The sequence below is a fragment of the Macrotis lagotis genome, chromosome 1 (genome assembly GCF_037893015.1).
Source record: "Macrotis lagotis isolate mMagLag1 chromosome 1, bilby.v1.9.chrom.fasta, whole genome shotgun sequence".
Lineage (NCBI taxonomy): Eukaryota > Metazoa > Chordata > Mammalia > Peramelemorphia > Peramelidae > Macrotis > Macrotis lagotis.
Window position 1 is genome coordinate 326,291,426 of NC_133658.1, and position 19,107 is coordinate 326,310,532.

The following is a 19,107-nucleotide window of genomic DNA, read 5'->3' on the forward strand; positions in this document are numbered from 1 at the left end:
TACATAAACAATGTATATAAAAAAATTTCACAGGAAAATTTCTGATAAAAAGGACTCATTTTTCAAAAAAATAGAAAGAACTAAGTTAAACTTAAAAGAATTTAAATCATTCCCTAATATGAATAAGAAAAAAAAGGCTAACTATAATCAAATGAAAAAATGCTCTAAATTACTATTATCAGAAAAACACAAATTAAAACAATTCTGAGATACCACCTCATATTTATCAGAAACAACAAATACTAGAGGGGATGAAAGAAAACTAGGTACACAAATGAGATGTTGGTAGAAGAGTGAAATGGTCCAATATTCTGGAGAACAATTAGGACATAGACCCAAAAAGCTATAAAACTGGGCATATATCTTTTGATCCAGTAATACAACTGTTAGGTCTGTATCCCAAAGAGATCAAAGAAAAAGGAAAGGATTTATAATGTACAAAAACATTTACAGTAACTCTTTTTATGGTGGCAAAAAAGTGGAAATTTAGGGAGTGCCCACCAATTAAGGAATGGCTGAACAAGTTGTAGTACATTAATTATAATGGAGTACTATTGTGCTGTAGGCAATCACAGAAAATCACTGTGGTTTCAGAAAAACATGATAAGATCTATATGAATTGATACAAAGTAACGTGAGAAGAATCAAGAGATCATTATGCACAATAAAAGCAATGTTGCGATGATGATCAACTGTAAAAGACTTGGCTATTCTAATCAAGACAATCATCTGAGACAATTCCAAATGAAAATGAAATATAATTTTTCTCACTTTATTTTTCTTGCTTTTTTTGGAAATATGGTTAATATGAAAATGTTGTCCATGATTTCACATATATAATTGATATTACACTGCTTTCCTTCTAAGAGTTTGGGGGAAGGATGGAGGGAAGAAAGAGAATATGGAACTCAAAATTTAAAACGAATGTTAAAAGTAAATTGAAAGTATAAGAATTTTTTTTAAAAAAATATCAATTTCCAGGGGTAGCTAGTTGGTACAGTGGATAGAGCACCAGCCCTGGAGTCAGGAGTACCTGAGTTCAAATCCAGCCTCACACACTTAATAATTACCTAGCTGTGTGGCCTTAGGCAAGCCACTTAACCGCGTTTGCCTTGCAAAAAAAAAAAACCTAAAAAAAAATAAAATATCAATTTCCAAAGAACAAGATAAGAAAGGCATAATGAAATGGCAGTTTATCTGGGAAAAGTCTAATGAAAACATAATGAATCAATGGTATGATATGGTTAACAACAAGAAAAAATTAATATATACTCAGGGTACATTAATTGAGGTGCAACTGCCCTAAATGTTCTTTTATACACAATCTCTGATCAGACCACATATAGAGTACTTTGTCCAGGCCTAGGTGTCACAGTGTAAGAACAATGAAAATGTACAAAGTGTATAGGAGGGCAGCCAGGAAGATTTTTCACAATAAGGGGATAGTCTATTATAATAATGATCTGAGTCATAGAATTTTAGACTTGGACAATACCAAAGAAGAAAAAACAATGAACTGAAAGATATCTCATTACAAGGGATGCGATAAGAAAGACTTAGAGCTAGAAAGGACTCAGAATCATCTATTTCAATCCTCTCATTTTACAGATGAGCAAAATTAGGTCCAGAGAAGTTAATGACATGCTCTAAGTCCAAGAGGTAATATTTACTAAGTGTTGGAGCCAAGATTTTAAGCCAGATCAAGAATTGTAATGATGGCAGTTAACCATACTGATGAAATCAAAGCTCTTCATAAGTATAATAAATAATCAACAGGGGGTGAAATTTAAGGAAAGGAGAGGACAGAGATATTGCCTCAGAATATTGCCAAATAAATTGTATTGATTTCCTGTATTACAATATATGGGGGGGGGGGGAACAGATTTGAAGTCAGAAGGTCTATGCTCAAATGCTAGGCTCTTCAACTTATGTGATCACCGCAGACACTGGGCAAGTCACTTAACCTCTCCTGGTCTCAATTTCTTTTTCTATAAAACAAGGATAATAATATTTCAAATGGCTACATGAGACTCAAATGAAGTAATTTATTTACAGAGTTTTGCAAATCTTAAAGCATTATATATAAATAGTAACTATTATAGTGATTAGAGTATAGACCTGAAGTCAAGAAGATAAGTTTTCAAAACCAGTCAAAGACATATAGTATTCATATAACTCTGAACAAGTCACTTAACCTGTATGGGGAGAATAGCTACCACAGTTGCTATGAGGATAAAACAAGAAAATATTTGTAAAGCACTTAGAAGATCTTAAATCACTATATAAATTATGACTAACTATCAATCTTTTAGGGTCAGGGTAAAGAGTAAATGATAGGGGCGGCTAGGTGGCACAGTGGGTAGAACACCAGCCCTGGATTCAGGAGGACCTGAGTTTAAATTCAAAATCAGACACTTAATAATTACCTAGCTGTGTGACCTTGGGCAAGTCACTTAACCCCATTGCCTTGTTTAACAAAAAGATTACATGATAATATATGTAAAGATATATCAGTAGTTATTAAAATTTTTTCATAATTCTTAGAAATAATCATGTCAAAAATCAATCCATGTAAGATTGCATGTCTTATTAAGTTATCAGAAAATATATACCTGCATCAAATTAAATCTTGCCACTTCATTTATGGGAGCATCAGAAATTATTCCATACTGTTCTGGGTTGACAATTGCAGGGCAAATGAAGCAGGCCAAGAGAAGATCAGTACACATTGCCCTCACTTCCCCTACATCAAGCCTATCTACACAGGAAAGTGTCTTATACATTTGTGATACAATCCACCGTAAACTATGGGGGAAGCAGTACGTGTTTTGTTTGAGATAACCAATAAATTTGTTCACCAAGGCCACCAGTTTGGATTCATTCAAGTCCACCATCTCCTGGACCTTTTGTCTGAATCTATCTGAACCTCTTTCTCCAAAAAGCTTTTCCTGCTGGGATGGAGAGAATCTCTCAATCAACTTATTTGGATCTGTTTCCAGATGGTCTTCATCTTCAACCAGTAACTGCATGATTGGTTCATGTAATGTCGCTGTGAGGAAGAGTTTGGCAGAAAAGAGTCCTTCAGAAAATAGCTTGAATAAAATACTGAATGCACAAGTGCCTCTCCTCAAAAGACGTCTAGGGTTGTCACTTTCTTTGAGTTCAAATTCAATCAGATATCGCAAAACTTGAAGAAGGTAGCTCTCATCTTCTTGCATGATACAGTTACCATAGAGAGAGGTAAAAACTGTATGGATAACACTCTGAGTATTATCCTGGTTCAGTCTCTCACCAGCAACCAAAGAAGAGGCAATGAGTCGAGGGTTTTCCCTTAACCTATTTAAGAATTCTCCATAATAAGTCTCTTGAAATCCCAGCTGTTTATATCCATCAACAAACTGTGTATCTTCCAAGATCTTGGCATGCTGGCAACATTCAGCAGGGGAAGCTTCAGCACTAAAAGACACATATACAATACACATCAAATCCCATTGAATACATGAGTAATGCTTCCATTTATCAAGGAATATCATCTGAAAATGCTAAAATCATTTAAAACTTTTAGCATTTGAACTAGTAAGACCATACACCCAAAAGTGGTGGGACAGATCCTGCATGTCATCAGGTGTGATTTAAAAAGAAAGAGTATGGAGTAGTGGGCAGTTACTGCATACAACTATTCTTTCTGCTATTAGCTGAATTTAAATCAATCATTAGTCAACCAATAAACATAAATTGTCTAAAATAACATTGGCCATTAGTTGCCACTTATGAAAAACAAGAATATTAATTCTGCGATGTGTATTTATGAATTTAAAGAAACAATTCAAACTAATCCATATGAACTTTTATTGTCCTTTTTTTATTTTTTCTTTTAATATTGAACACTAGAAAGGGAACATTTCTACATACAAAGTAGAACGTAAAAACTTGCCAATAAGTCAAAATCCCACACAGCAAATCCCAAAGGGGAGAGAAGCAATCTCATGGGGGTTACGAAAAGGAATATTTTTTAATATTTTTTTAATACGACTTACCATTGCCTGCAATTTTATTCAATGATGAGTCAAGCATTTGTGTTATAGCAAAGACTCAAGTTTCCAGAGAAAAGTAAAATAAAAGGGTCAAATTATAGTATGGCCAGTTCTGCTAGAACTTTCTTGATGTTGACAAAGACAAAAATAGTGACATCTCAAGAACATATCCATTTGGTATGCAATGCAATTTGGAAATAGAAGAGAATTAAGAGCTCAAATTCAAAAAATTAAAAATAAAAAATTATAATAGTTTAGATTTCAGCTGAATTCAGATGTTGGAAATTGAGAGAAGTTCCAAAATCACATGCTGATAGGATTTTGTCTTGCATTGTCCCATTAAAGACTATTCAACCAATGAAGACTGTGTCTAGAAGAGCAGAGTTCAGAAGAGGTGACCTTACATTTCAGTCACAGAATATTATCAGTAAACTTTAATTAAAAAGTGTTTGCTTTTTGTATGTTTTCCATTTACTTGTCTTTGCTGTACATTCTCTGTATATTTGGATCTTTCTGTATAATATGTATCTATCCTGCTCCTTGAGGATAAGAATATTTTTCAAAGAGTATATCCAATATTTATGAGGGAAATAGAGGACTTTTGTTTTCTTACTATGCTGCTATATTTCATTAGAAGTTTTGTTTTGGGGGCGGCTAGGTGGTGCAGTGGATAAAACGACCGGCCCTGGAGTCAGGAGTACCTGGGTTCAAACCTGGTCTCAGACACTTAATTACCTAGCTGTGTGGCCTTGGGCAAGCCACTTAACCCCCATTTGCCTTGCAAAAAAAAAACCTAAAAAAAAAAAGTTTTGTTTTGGAGCAAATGTTTGGGACTTTTAAAAATGAACACACAAAAAAAGAGCTCAAATATATTTATACCTTGTTATGATAAGCCTGTCCAAGTTAATTCTTTGCTGCTTGGCAATCCATGCTGTGCGGTACAACTTTTCAGCAGTCTTAAGCACATCTGCATTTAGCCTCTGGATCAGTTGTTTCTCCGAATTCACATAAAGTCGTTCCTGCTTAAGGTGGTGAGCCAAAGTGTGAATATCCAGCTTCACCATTTTCAAGTGTGAAAGAAGTACACAGGTGAGCTCTAAAGAAAAAACATACATTTTTTATGTTTAAACATCTAGCCAAGTCATATTTCTTAAAATATATATATATAATGTGGAGATGGCATAATGAAGCAGAAAGACCACTCAACTGGAAATTAAGACCATGTTTCAAGTTCCACCTCTACTACTCGATGACCTTAGTGTAAGCCACCTTAACCTCTTCTCAAGTTTATCAGATATAGGTGACGAACTGATTAGTTTTGCTGAACTTCTTATTCTCTTTATTCTAACACAAGGCATGGTTAACTGGATAGGAATATCTTCAGAAATAAAAATAATATAAAAACAAAAATATCAACCAAATGTTTTAAGATATAAAAGCTTTAGCACTATGACAATATTGTACACATTAAGAGCAACATTGTGTGATGATCAACTATGACACTTAGCTTTTCTCAGGAATACAGTCATCAAAGGCAATTCCAAAAGATGTGATAGAAAATTCCATCCATATTCAGAGAAAGAACTATGGAGTATGCAGAACAAACAAAGCATACTATTTTGACCTTTTTTTAATTTATTTTTTGTTTTCTCCTCATGGTTTTTTCCTTTTTGTTCTGATTCTTCCTTCACAACATGATCAATATGGAAATATATTTCACATGACTGTAAATGTATATAACCTGTATCAGATTACTTGCTGTCTTGGGGAAGAAAGATTGAAAAGAAAGAGGAAAAAATTTGGAACTCAAGAACTATTGATGATGTTGTTGTCAATTTAATACATTCAAACATTAAACATAATAATTAAAAAAAGTATAACATCAAAAAAATATGAAAGCTTTATAACCAACAATAAACCAACAGATATGTTTTAACATTTATTTCTTCTCTGTTAAGAGGAAGAGTTGCACAGAAGAAAATTTTTTTTTAACCTATGAACTGTATAGGGTAGCTAAGTGGCATAGTGAATAGTGCCAGGTCTGGAGTCCAGAAAATTCATCTTTCTGAATTTAAATCTAGCTTCAGACATGCCCTGTTTCCCTCAGGTCCTCAATTGTAAAATGAACAGGAGAAGAAAATAGCAAATCACTCCAATATCTTTGTCAAGAAAACCCCAAATAGCTTCAGGACAAATCAGACACAGCTGAAATGACTGAACAACAAAAACAGCAACAACATGAATTGCACAGAAAAGCAAGAAGAACAAAAGGAAAAAGACAAGTAGAACAGCCTTGAAAATTTCGTGTTGATTTTTTACATGCTTTTTAAAAAGTTATACCTACATAATAGAATCTCTAACTTCATCTACTATATATAGAAAAATTCTCATTTCTCATGCTTAAGTTCTGAATTTTGTTATAAATTCCTCAAAAAAGCTGCAAAAAAAAGATAAAAAATTAAATTAATCCTAGGAACTGAGCTCTATAACTTAATTGCGCAAATCACAGAATCTCAGAGTTGGAAAGTTTGATAATATCCAAAAAAGGAAAGACAAAAAGGTCTTCTGAGATGATTTAACATGTTATTTTACAGATGAGTAAATCAAGCCCCAAGGTCAGAGATTAAATAGGAGAACCAATATTTCTGCTATGACATAATTTTTTTTTACTATGGGTGTGATTTAATAAATCTACAAATTTCACAACATGAATGAATAAATCAATCTGACTGTTTTGACTACTGTCTAGTTGTGACAGCTGGTGGTGCAATGGATAGAGCAATGGGTCAGAAGTTAGAAAAAGATGCTAGTTTAAATTTGGTATCAAATTCTAGTGTGATCCTGGGCAAGTCACTTAATCTCAGTCCGCCACTGTAAAAGGGAAATATACTAGCATTTTTCTCCAGGGCTGAGAGGATCAAGTGCAAAAATATTTATAACACACTTCAGCACAATGTAGCACACAGTGAGTGCTTAATAAATACTTGCTATTTATTTCCTTCCTTCCCTAGGAAGGACTGAATTTGGGAGTCAAAAAGCCAAAATTCAAGATAATATATAATACCTAGATAGCACAAACTAGTATAGGACACCCTATACCAAGATAAGGTCAAGCTGGGTAAATGATTGAGAAATAAAGGATGTCAGCAGCTAGGTGGCACAGTGGATAAAGCACCAGTCCTGGAGTCAGCAGGATCTGAGTTTAAATCGAACCTCAGACACTTAATAATTAACTGTGTGACCTTGGGCAAGTCACTTAACCCCCCACCCCAATGCCTCATAAAAAAAAAGAATGATACAATAAGCTAATTAGAGGGGTAGTTAGTGGATAGAGTTGTAGTGGATAGAGCACCAGTCCTGGATCAAAAGGATCTGAGTTCAACCTCAGCCTCAGACTTCCTTAATACTTACTAGCTGTGTGATCTTGAGCATGTCAACTTAATCCCATTGCCTTGCAACTCCTCCCCCAAAGAGTCAAATAGAAGTCAAAAAGAAGACCAAGGAATCATTTATCCTTATGTATGGAAAGGAGAAAAATTTATGACCAAGAACAAGATGGAAAAAATTGTGAGATGCAAAAAGGATAATTTTGATTAAACTAAAAAGGTTTTGTACAAAAAAAAAACCCAATGCAACAAAGAGTATAAGCAAAGCAGAAAGCTGGAAAACAATTTTTATAATCAGTGTTTCTGATAAAAACTTCATTTCTAAAATATAGAGAATTGAGTCCTATGTATAAGAATACAAGTAATTCCCCAAATGATAAATGATCATAGGATATGAACAAGCAGTTTAAGAAATTAAAGGTATCTGAAGACATGTGAAAAAATATTCTCAATTACTATTTTGTTCCCACCTCTCCACCCCCACTCCCACTCTCAATCAATATTAATTAGAGTGCAAATTAAAACAGCTCTGAGGGTACCAGCTCACACCTATCAGATTGGCTAATACGACATAAAACGACATTAATTCACTGAAGGTGGAGTTGTGAACTGATCTATCCATTTGGGAAAGCAATTTGGAAGTATGCCCAAAGGGCTATAAAACTGTGCATACCCTTTGATTTAGCAATACCACTATTGGGTCTATATACTAAAGAGATCATAAAAAAGGGGGAAAACTCACATGTTCAAATATATGCATAGCAGCTCTTTTTGAAGTGGCAAGGAATTGGAAATTGAGGGGATGCCTATCAATTGAGGAATGGCTGAACAATGGTATATGAATATAATGGAATATTACTGTTCTGTAAGAAATAATGAGCAGGCATATTTCAAGAAAAACCCTGAAATATTTACATGAACTGATGCTGAGTAAAATGAGCAGAACCAGAACACTGTACACAATAACAGCAATATTGTGTGATCCACCTACCATAGATTTAGTTCTTCTCAGCAATACAATTAGCAAAGACATTTGTAAAAGACTCATGATGGAAAATACCATTCACATTCAGAGAAAGAACCATGGAGTCTGAATGCGGATCAAAGCATACTATTGTCATTTATTTCAATTTGTTTTTACTATTTCTTTCTCATTGTTTTTCCCCTTCTGCTCGGACTCTTCTTTCTCAGCATGATTAATATAGAATAATCGTGAATATATAACCTAAATCAGATTACTTGCTACCTTGGAGGAGAGGGAGAGATGTGAAGGAGAAAATTTTACAGAAATGAATGTTGAAAATTAGTTTTACATATAACTTGGGAAAAAAATTTTTTTAGGTTTGTTTTTTGGGGGTTTTTTGCAAAGCAAATGGGGTTAAGTGGCTTGCCCAAGGCCACACAGCTAGGTAATTATTAAGTGTCTGAGACCGGATTTGAACCCAAGTACTCCTGACTCCAGGGCTGGTGCTTTATCCACTGCGCCACCTAGCCGCCCCTAAACCGGGGAAAATTAATTTAAAAAAAAGAACACCCAAAAAAATTGTCACAGGACTATGAGCTCTGAATGATCCCAATTTCTTTTTTGCAAAACAGGGATATTTGCTTATATAATCATGTCTCCCTTCTTCATACCTCAAAACATCCCACAGCTTCACTGAACATTTCCTCTTTCATTCTGTACCTCACACTGGCTTCTCCTTGCCAAGTAAAATCTTTTCCATTTCCTTCTGAAGTTTGTCCAGTCAATCACTAATTCACTCTCTAATTTTCAGTCTTTGCCTATATACTGGTTTCTTCTACACTGACTACAAATATATTTGTTTTTCCTATACTTAAAAAAAAAATTACCTTGACCCTGCCATCCTACTAATTCTATGTCCTCACAAACTATTCACTACTTAATCCTTGAAATCCATCTTTCAACATATTTCCAATTAAAACTGAAAAATTCTTGATTAAAAAACATCACTCACTTTCTCCCTGTTAAATCTCAGTCTTTTCTCAGTCTCCATGTTTCTTGACTTTTCTACAACATCTGGTATAAGTGAGCAATGACACCTCTTGGATAAGTTCTCAACATCAAACTTCCTAGAAACAACATGTTCTGAACTTTTTAATGGGTCCACTGTCTCCCAATAATTAATTTTGCTTTTTTGTAAGCAATACAATTTAACATAGCATGCTTCCAAACCCTGAAAGTTATGCAAAACTAAAAGTATAATTGTGAATATCAAGTTACATATTGTTGGTGGAAAATAAGAAGATATGTTTTAACTTTATTCATTTAAAACAAACACTGTATATTTATCTTGTGCTTTGTCATCTTTTATTGTTGTCTACACTTAGACTACAGTAGTCCTATATTTTGTTCTTTTGTCATTTCCACAAATTTTCACAACTTCCTCTAAATTTTTCATATTCATCAATCTTTGTGACCCAATGATGTTTCAATTTGTTCAGCCATTTCCCTATCACAGGGCACATATTTCAGTTTTATCTTTCTGTTATTATAAATAGTGTTGCTATGAACCCAGAAATAAAAACTCTCTTTCTTCTTCCATCTTCTTCCTTTGATGATTTCATCTGAACCTGTGAATCCACTAAGGTATCCAAAATGAGCGAAGTGATAGTTCTGTGGTTCAGATCAGATCACAAATAAAATTCAGGTCTGGGTGACATATTTTAGAAAGGACATCAATAAGCTAGAGCAATTCTAAAAGAAGAGTAATAAAGATGGCAAAAGGAGTACATGATAAGTATTTTCAAGTATATAAAGGACTGCCATACATGTAAAAGGTTTAAACAACCACAAAATAACTAAAAATGAATAATGCAAAATTACAAAGAAACTTGGTCCCAAAAGTGATATTCTCATATCATCATCTCCTTTCTCTTCCCAAGCTTTTGAAGAAGCTATAGGACAGAGGAAAGATCCATGAATGTAAAACACTGTATAAACATTGTCAGATTTTTTTTTCATGATACTCATCAGTATTGCTGATTATTTTTTCTTCTTCCTCTTTTGCTTTAAAAAAAACACTTTGATATTAGAGACACTTTTCCAGAAAAAGAAAACAGGATATTTGGTAATATAAAAACAAAACTATTAATAAAAATTTGTTTTCAAAAAAGAAAAGGGGTTAGTAGAATCAAGAGAATATTGCTTTTGTTTTAAATATTGTTTTGTTTTAAAAAACAACTTTGACTTATTATGTAATTCTGCTATATCTCATACTTTATGTTTCTTCCTTAGGGATATGATTTCTCTCTCATCACTTTCGATTTAGATTAATGCATACTATGGAAACAATGTAAAGACTAACAAACTGCCTTCTGTGGGGGAAGGGAAGCAAGATTAGGGGGGAAAATGGTAAAACTCAAAGTAAATAAAATCTGTCAATAAAAAAAACCCAACTTTGAGCAACTAAGGCTGATTATAAATGCCCAAATTAACTGTAAAGAGATTATGAAGGAAGCTGTAGTTTGCATCCAAAAAAAGACATATGTAAATATATATATATATATATATATATATATATATATATATATATATATATATATATCTGATATATGTGTGTGGAATTTATGTCTATTGGTAACCATCTCAAAGTTTGGGGGAGGGGAAGAAAATGACATGATGATTTTGATATATATTTGAAAGGAATAGCAAGGAGTACATAACGGATGTGCAATTTTACATGCAATCCTGTTTTTCTATTCCACTTTGTTAGGGAAATACTTGATTTATTTCTTAAATTCTGAATAAAATAATTTTAAAAAGAAAGCATTCAGCAATTTGTTCTGTCATGTCTTCAGAGGTAGGAACTAAGAATAATGAGAAGTTGCAGAAGTATATTGAGATTTGTCATGAGGCTTGCCCTAATATTCTTCCCTCCCTATTTATCCTCTGATCAATTGTTTAAGTACTCTTCCTAAAGTACAGATATGACCCCATCATTCCCTCTACTCAATAAACTACAGTATTCCCTATTCCCCCTAACATAAAAAAGAAAAATTCCATCTGGCATTTAAAACACTTCATTGATTGGTTCCTACCTACCTTATTATATATTGCCTTCTCTCACTACAATTCATTCAAACTGGTCTTCTCATAGTTCTTCAACTGACATTATATCTCCATTCTCTTTATTAATCAATCCACTGGTTGTCCCCACTTCAATGCCTTCAAATTAAGTCACTCCATATCCACCCCACCATCCTTGAATCCCAGGTTTACTTGTAAATTCAACTCAAGTACTACATGAAGTATACTCGAATTCCCTCCCCATTATAGCCTATGTGCCAAATTTTTTTGTTAACTTTATAAGCATTTTGTATACCCAGAGAGGCAGTACAGTATAGCACAAAGACTTCAGATTAAAAAAACTCAAAACTATCTATAGTCATATGAAGTGTTCTAAATCACTTCTGATTACAGAAATGCAAATTAAAACAACTCTGAGGCACCACCTCAAACCTATCAAATTGGTTAATATGACAAAAACGGAAAATGATAAATGTTGGAAAGGATGAAAAGGCTGAAATACTAATACACTGCTGGCTGAGTTTTGAACTGACCCAACCACTCTGGCAAACAATTTAGAATTATGCCCAAAAGGCTATAAAATTGTGCATACCTTTTTAGCCAGCAATACCACTACTAGTTCTGCATTCCAAAGAGATGATAAATGGGGAAAGGATTTATATGCACAAAAATATACCAGGTCGTTTTGAAGGGGCAAAATATTGGAAATTGAGGGGATGCTCATCAATGACGGAATGGCTAAATTAGTAGTGATATAGGAATGTTAAAGAATACTATTTGTGCATTAAGAAATGAGGAGCAGACAGATTTTAGAAAAATCTGGAAAGACTTACATGAACTAATGCAAAGTAAAGTGAGCAGAATAAGAATATGGTTGACAGTTTCAGCTATATTGTATGATGATCAACTAAGAATGACTGAGCTCTTCTCAGCAGCAATACAATGACAAGGTAATTACAAAGGACTCATGATGGAAAATGCTATCCATATCCAAATAAAGAACTGATGTATTCTGAATGCAGATTGAAGCATAGTTTCTTCTCTTTATTTTTCCATGATTTTTTTCTTTTGATCTATTTCTTGTTTCACAACTGTAAGTAGTATGGAAATATATTTTACATAACTGCACATATATAACCTATATCAAAAATTGCTTGCCATTTTGGGAAGAGGGAGAAGAGATGATAGCAGGGAGAAAAATTTGGAATTCAAAATCTTGTAAAAATGCAGAGGCAGCTAGGTGGCGCAGTACATAGAGCACCGGTCCTGGAGTCAGGAGGACCTGAGTTCAAATCTGACCTCAGACACTTGATAATTACCTAGCTGTGTGGCCTTGGGCAAGCCACTAAACCCCATTTGCCTTGCAAAAAAAAAAAAATCTTGTAAAAATGAATATTAGGGGCAGCTAGGTGGTGCAGTGGATAGAGCACCAGCCCTGGAGTCGAGAGGACCTGAGTTCAAATCTGACCTCAGACACTTAATAATTACCTAGCTGTGTGGCCTTGGGCAAGCCACTTAACCCTGTTGCCTTGCAAAAATCTAAAAACAAAAAAATGAATAAAAAATGGGGCAGCTAGGTGATGCAGTAGATAGAGCACCAGCCCTGGAGTCAGGAGTACCTGAGTTCAAATCTGACCTCAGACACTTAATAATTACCTAGCTGTGTGGCCTTGGGCAAGCCACTTAACCCCATTTGCCTTGCAAAAACCTTAAATAAATAAATAAATAAATAAATAAATGAGTGAATAAATAAATAAATAAATAAATAACGAGTGCTAAAATTTATCTTTGCGTATCATTGGGGAAAATGCCATTTTAAAAAAACTCAGAACCTGAATTCAAATTTCACTATAGACATATATAACTAAGCAACTATATAAGGCAAGTCACTACCACTTCTCAATACTCTAAGTATCTTATATTATAAATTGCACAGAAGATGCCAAATTGATTTGATAGAGCAATTTCCTCATCAAAGAAAAACATGAATTTGTTTCTGACATTTTAATGAAGAATGTAACAGACAAATAAGCTGGTTTTCTCCTGATGGTACTAAGGCAATATTTTATATTGTTCTATCCAAAACTAACATCCAAACTAATCTGACTTTGCTTCAGAGAGATACCATACAAAAATTCAAAGAAAGAACCTAAGACATTGTAACAATATTTTCTAAGAAGAATCAGGTAGAAATGTAATTCTCAACCATGTCGCCCATTTGCTATTAACTTATCTAGTAACAGATCACAGTCTAGATCAAAGAATGCCTTCTTTCAGTTCCATAACTTATCAAGAATTAAACATAGAAATTTTTATCCTAATATAAAGTTAAATCAAATCTTCAATAATCAGTGTTCCCCAGAAATGTCTGATTAAAGCAATATATTTGTTGTATGTATGAACATATACAAGCTATCTCAAAAGTTTTAGTAAATATATATATATATATATATATATGCATACATACATTTAGACCAGTAAAAGATTATTAAATTTTCATCTGACAAAACACAGGAAGATACAACTAAAACAACAGACTCAAAATTCAAGAGTATAACAATGTAGACCAGACCAATACCTGTAAAATCCTTTGAGTTTTTAAAAATACATTTCACATATAACAGATATATCTAGGAAGCATGAATGAAAAAAAAACCATGGAAAAATACTTCAATTCTCAAAGGAACAGGGTACATTCCAATTATGAAATCAATTCTAATAGTGCACATATAAAATGATTTAAAGTTTACAAAGCATTTTCGTATATCCTCTTTTTTGTACCTCAAAACAAACTCTTTGATTAGATGCAATTATCTCCATTTTACTGATAGAGGAACTAAGGATCACCTAGTTAAATAAATGCCTAAGACAAAATTGGAACCCAGGCCTTCCTGACTCCCAAAATCAGCATTCCATCCACTATACCTCTCATTGAGGCTGTCTCTCAATGAATAAGCATGAAAGGACAAAGTTTCCTCATAAGGAAAGAACCTCCCAGAAAAGTACTGATGCTTTATTTGTTGAAATTAATTAGTATTTAAATAATTACTAAACAAATCCAGGTTTTTGCTATCACTCAGTTTTAAATTCTAAAAAAAAAATGGTTTTAAAATACTAGGAAATTCTTGCAGTATTGAAATATTGCATATTGAAATATAGCAATATTTTCATTATGAGTCAACAGTGACATGGTAACCAAAAAAAGATAAAGTTATCTTCTTAGGTTACATTAAAAGAAGTAAAGGAAGCAGAATCACATAAGTTAGTTATCTCTCTAAGCCTCAATTTCCTTAACTGGAAAATTGAGGGAGTTAGAAGATAGTCTAAGGTCCCTTCTGAGTCTGACATTATATGATTCTATAATCCCAATGTACTCTCTACCCTCTGAAATACAGTGTGCAGTTCTGAATACTATACTTTTGTATAAGCATAAACACTTCCAAAGAAGAGAAATCAGATTTAGGAAGACCCTCAAGATCAAACCATCCAAGACTAGTTTTAAGACTTTAGGTGTGTTTAGACTAGTGAAAACTTAAAGATTATATTTGCAACTGTTTTCAAGTTTCTGAGAAGAGATTATACTTGGTTTATCTCTAGACAGAAGTAAAGTTCATAATCAGGGTGGTAAATTTTACCTTACAATAAGGAAAAGCATTCAGGGTGGTACAAATAGAGAGAGCTTAGGGAGGGCTATCAGGCTGATGCTAAGAAGACAATTTGTTTGAGATGCTATAGACAGTGATTTGAGTAGGTGTTTAGCTACATGAGGTCCCTTACAAGTCTAAGAGACTATGATACTATCTCCCACAAAAGATTCTTGTACAAGTAGGAGCTGAATTTCTAGGATACCATACAACTCTTAAGATATACATATGATCGGGGAGACTAGGTGGTGCAGTGGATAGAGCACCGGTCCTGGAGTCAGGAGTGCCTGAGTTCAAGTCTGGCCTCAGACACTTAATAATTACCTAGCTGTGTGGCCTTGGGCAAGCCACTTAACCCCATTTGCCTTGCAAAAACCTTAAAAAAAAAAAAAAAGAAAAAAAGAAAATAATGTGTTAAAAACCAGTTTAGACCTAATGGAAAAAAAAGCCAAAAAAAAGGCAAATAAGGAGAAGAATGCCTTAAAAAGCAGAATTGGCCAGCTGGAAAAGGAGATAAAATATCTCTCTGAAGAAAATAACTGCTTCAAATGCAGAATGAAACTACAGTAATATGATGACTTTGCAAGAAATCAGGAAGAAATAAAACTTCCACAAAAGCCAAAAATTCAAAATGTGAAATATCTCATTGGAAAAACAACCAGCCTCAAAAACTGATCCAAGAGAAATAATTTAATATTGGGCTGCCTGAAAGCCACAATCAGGAAAAGAGTCTAGACTTCATTTTTTCAAGAAATAAAACAGCAAAATTGCCCTGAGATCCTAGAAGCAGACGGTAAAATAGAAATTGAAGAAATTCACCAGTCACCTCCTGAAAGAGATCCCAAAAGAAAAACTTCCAGGAATATTATAGCCAAATTCCAAGACTCCCAAATCAAAGAGAAAATTCTAAAACCTGCCAGAAACAAACAATTCAACTACAGAGGCTCTATAGTCAGGATTACACAGGGTCTGGCAGCATCTACATTAAGGGCTTGTAGGGATTGGAATAGGATATTCCAGAAGGCAAAAGATCTTAGTTTACAACTGAGAATCAACTACCCAGCAAAACAGAACATTCTCTTTCAGGGAAAAGATGAATTTTCAATGAAATGGGGGACTTTCAAACTTTCCTACTGAAACAACCAGAGATGAACAGAAAGTCTGATCTCCAATTTCAGGACTCTGGTGAACCATAGAGGGGGTAGATGAGAAGGACTAACTATAAGGAACTTAATGATATTGAACTGTCTGTATTCCTGCATGGGAAGAACATATTGATAAGTCATGAACTTTCTCATTTATAAGAGCTGTTAGAAGGAGCATATACAGACAGGACACAGGAAGGAGTAGAATAGAATTGTATAATACAGTAAAAAGATGGAGTCAATGGGTGATTAAGGAAAGTACTGGGAAGAAGGGAAAGGAGAGGAAGAAGAAGCTAAGAAATTTCACATAAGAATCAAGGAAAAAGCTTTTTCAATGGAGCAGAAAGGGGAATGAGTGAGCCTTCATTCTTATCAGAAATGTCTCAGAGAGCAAATAACATACACACTTAATAGGGTGAGGAAATCTATCTTACCCTAGAGAAAAATGAGAAGTAAGGGATGGGATAAGGGGGAATGGGGGCAGGGAAGGGGGGAATAGGTGATAGAAGAGAGGAAAGATTGAGGGAGAGGGTACTCAGATACAACATACTTTTGGACAGGGCCAGGATGAAAGGAGAGAGAGAATAGAGAATGAGAGTGGGGAGGAATAGAGTGGAGGTACCATCTAGTAATAGCAACTGTGGGAAAAATATTGAAGCAACTTCTCTAGTGCACTTAGATAAAGAAAGCAACTCACCCCAGAGATAGAGCCACTGGAATCAGAACAAAGACAGGAGTACATTTTTTCCTCTCTCTCTCTCTCTCACTATTCTTAATAATCTTAATAATAGTAATAGTAAATTAAAGTTCATTTGCAAAAAAGAAAGAAACCACAAGGGATGGGAACTCAGGGAAGCCTGGAAGATTTGCATGAACTGATGCTGAGTGAGATGAGCAGAACCAGAAAAACATTGTACACCCTAAGAGCAATATGGGGGTGATGACCAACCTTGATGGACTTGATCATTCCATCAGTGCAACAATCAGGAACAATTTTGGGGTATCTGCAATGGATAATACCATCTGGATCCAGAGAAAGAATCATGGTGTTTGGAAAAAAAAAAGATCAAAGACAATAGTCTTTTTACCTTTAATTTAGGGAGAATTAAAAACCCCCATTATCTTACTATGTAATTCTGCTATCTCTTATACTTTATTTTTCTTCCTTGGGGATGTGGTTTCTCTCTCATCACATCCAACTTGGATTAGTGTATACCATGGAAACATTGTGAAGACTGGCAGACAGCCTTCTTGGGGGGGGGGGGGGGAGATTAGGGTAAAAATTGTAAAACTCAAAATAAAATTTTTAAAAAAGATATACATATGATCATAAGAGTACAAATTCATTTAAAGGTAAAAAGAGACTTACAGGTCATCTCAGATGTGTCGAAATCAAATGGTAGTGTGTCCCAGAAGCTACAGAATGACTTAGAAAAACATAGATTAGCATCATGTCATTTTATTTGCTTTGTTAAATATTTCCTAATTATATCTCTGGCAGACCCAAGCTGCCAGTATGAAACCTCTGATATAGTCTAATCTCCTCAGGTCCCCTGACTCCAAATACACCATTATTTCCATTGTACTACAAAGTCTCTAATTGGTGATTCAGTTTACGACTAAAGACTATGCCATTGGGGCAGCTAGGTGGCGCAGTGGATAGAGCACAGGCCCTTGGGAGTCAGGAGTACCTGGGTTCAAATTCGGTCTCAGACACTTAATAATTACCTAGCTGTGTGGCCTTGGGCAAGCTACTTAACCCCATTTGCCTTGCAAAAACCTAAAAAGAAAAAAAAAAGGAAGACTATGCCATTAATGTGAGAATATTTACATTTCAGACTACTTAGATGAGACAAGAAAGTTTCAGAATTTTACAGGCTTTCATCCAATAAATGAATTAGCCCACAGTTAAGTCTAACTAAATATAATTCCTATAGGGGATCAAGTATGCCCAGAAAATAGTTTTTCCAAATTTTCTAAGAATGATTTTGTCAAATTAGTCTACACATGAAAAGAAGTCAAACTAATTGTCAAATTAGTCTGAATATGAAAATAAGCCAAAATAAAAGATGAAAACCTCAAAAGTGTCTAGGCACTTCTTAGAAAGACTCTAGCTTGAGGAAACTATGATTAACTTTGCTTCTTCTTTAAAAACAGTAAGTAAACAAAATAACTAAATATGGTTAGTAAAAAATAATAATAATAATAGAAAATACTGTCAAGAACTGAACTTCATAGAGTTCAGCTCTGCAGAGATGCAACATTATAATATCTGTAACTATATTTGAAACATAATGCAGTTGGAGAATTCAGCTATATAGAGAAGTGCCATTAATACATTGTGACCACACTTAAAACTTGATTCAACAAGAAATTAAATACTTGTGTATACATTAAAAAAAAAAAAGAAACTGAACTTCAATCATATTTTCACTGAGATTCAGACTTATAAATCTGAAAGTTATTTTGGAAGACCCTACCTTCTGTCTACAGTATTTTAAGTTTTACAAAATTCTTTCTTCATAATAATCCTTCCTACTATCCTCACTATATTTTACATAAAAAAATAAAGCTCAGAAACAAAATAATTTGCAAACTATTTTCCATGAATTTTGTGGAAGACAGAAAAATTCAAACAACTCCAAAATGATTTTTTCCTTAGCAAATCTTGAAAATGAGACCTCTATCTAATTTATAAGCTACTCTCCAAATGATAAATGTTCTAAGGATATGAATATGTGGTTCCCAAGGGAGGAAATTAAAATCATATGCAAACAAAAAATGTTCCAAATGACTAATAATTAGAGAAATGAAAAATTAAAGCAGCTCTCAGGTTCTAAATGCACACCC

General features: G+C 34.0%; 1 protein-coding gene across 10 annotated transcripts in view; it reads right to left on the reverse strand.

Moving 5' to 3' along the window:
- The window catches only part of GAPVD1 (GTPase activating protein and VPS9 domains 1), a 100,787-nt gene that overhangs the window by 60,883 nt on the left and 20,797 nt on the right, over positions 1-19,107 (reverse strand). For 2 of the 10 annotated variants that reach the window (XM_074211574.1, XM_074211571.1), the window contains exons 1-3: positions 5,242-5,905; positions 4,914-5,130; positions 2,613-3,456 (exon numbers count right to left, since the gene is read on the reverse strand). In XM_074211574.1, the coding sequence (XP_074067675.1) occupies positions 2,613-3,456; positions 4,914-5,130; positions 5,242-5,257 (1,077 nt within the window). In that variant the 5' untranslated portion in view covers positions 5,258-5,905. Of the gene's footprint in view, positions 1-2,612; positions 3,457-4,913; positions 5,131-5,241; positions 5,907-19,107 lie in introns of those variants that run through there. The other 8 variants (XM_074211576.1, XM_074211572.1, XM_074211579.1 and 5 more) reach the window with 5 other exon arrangements.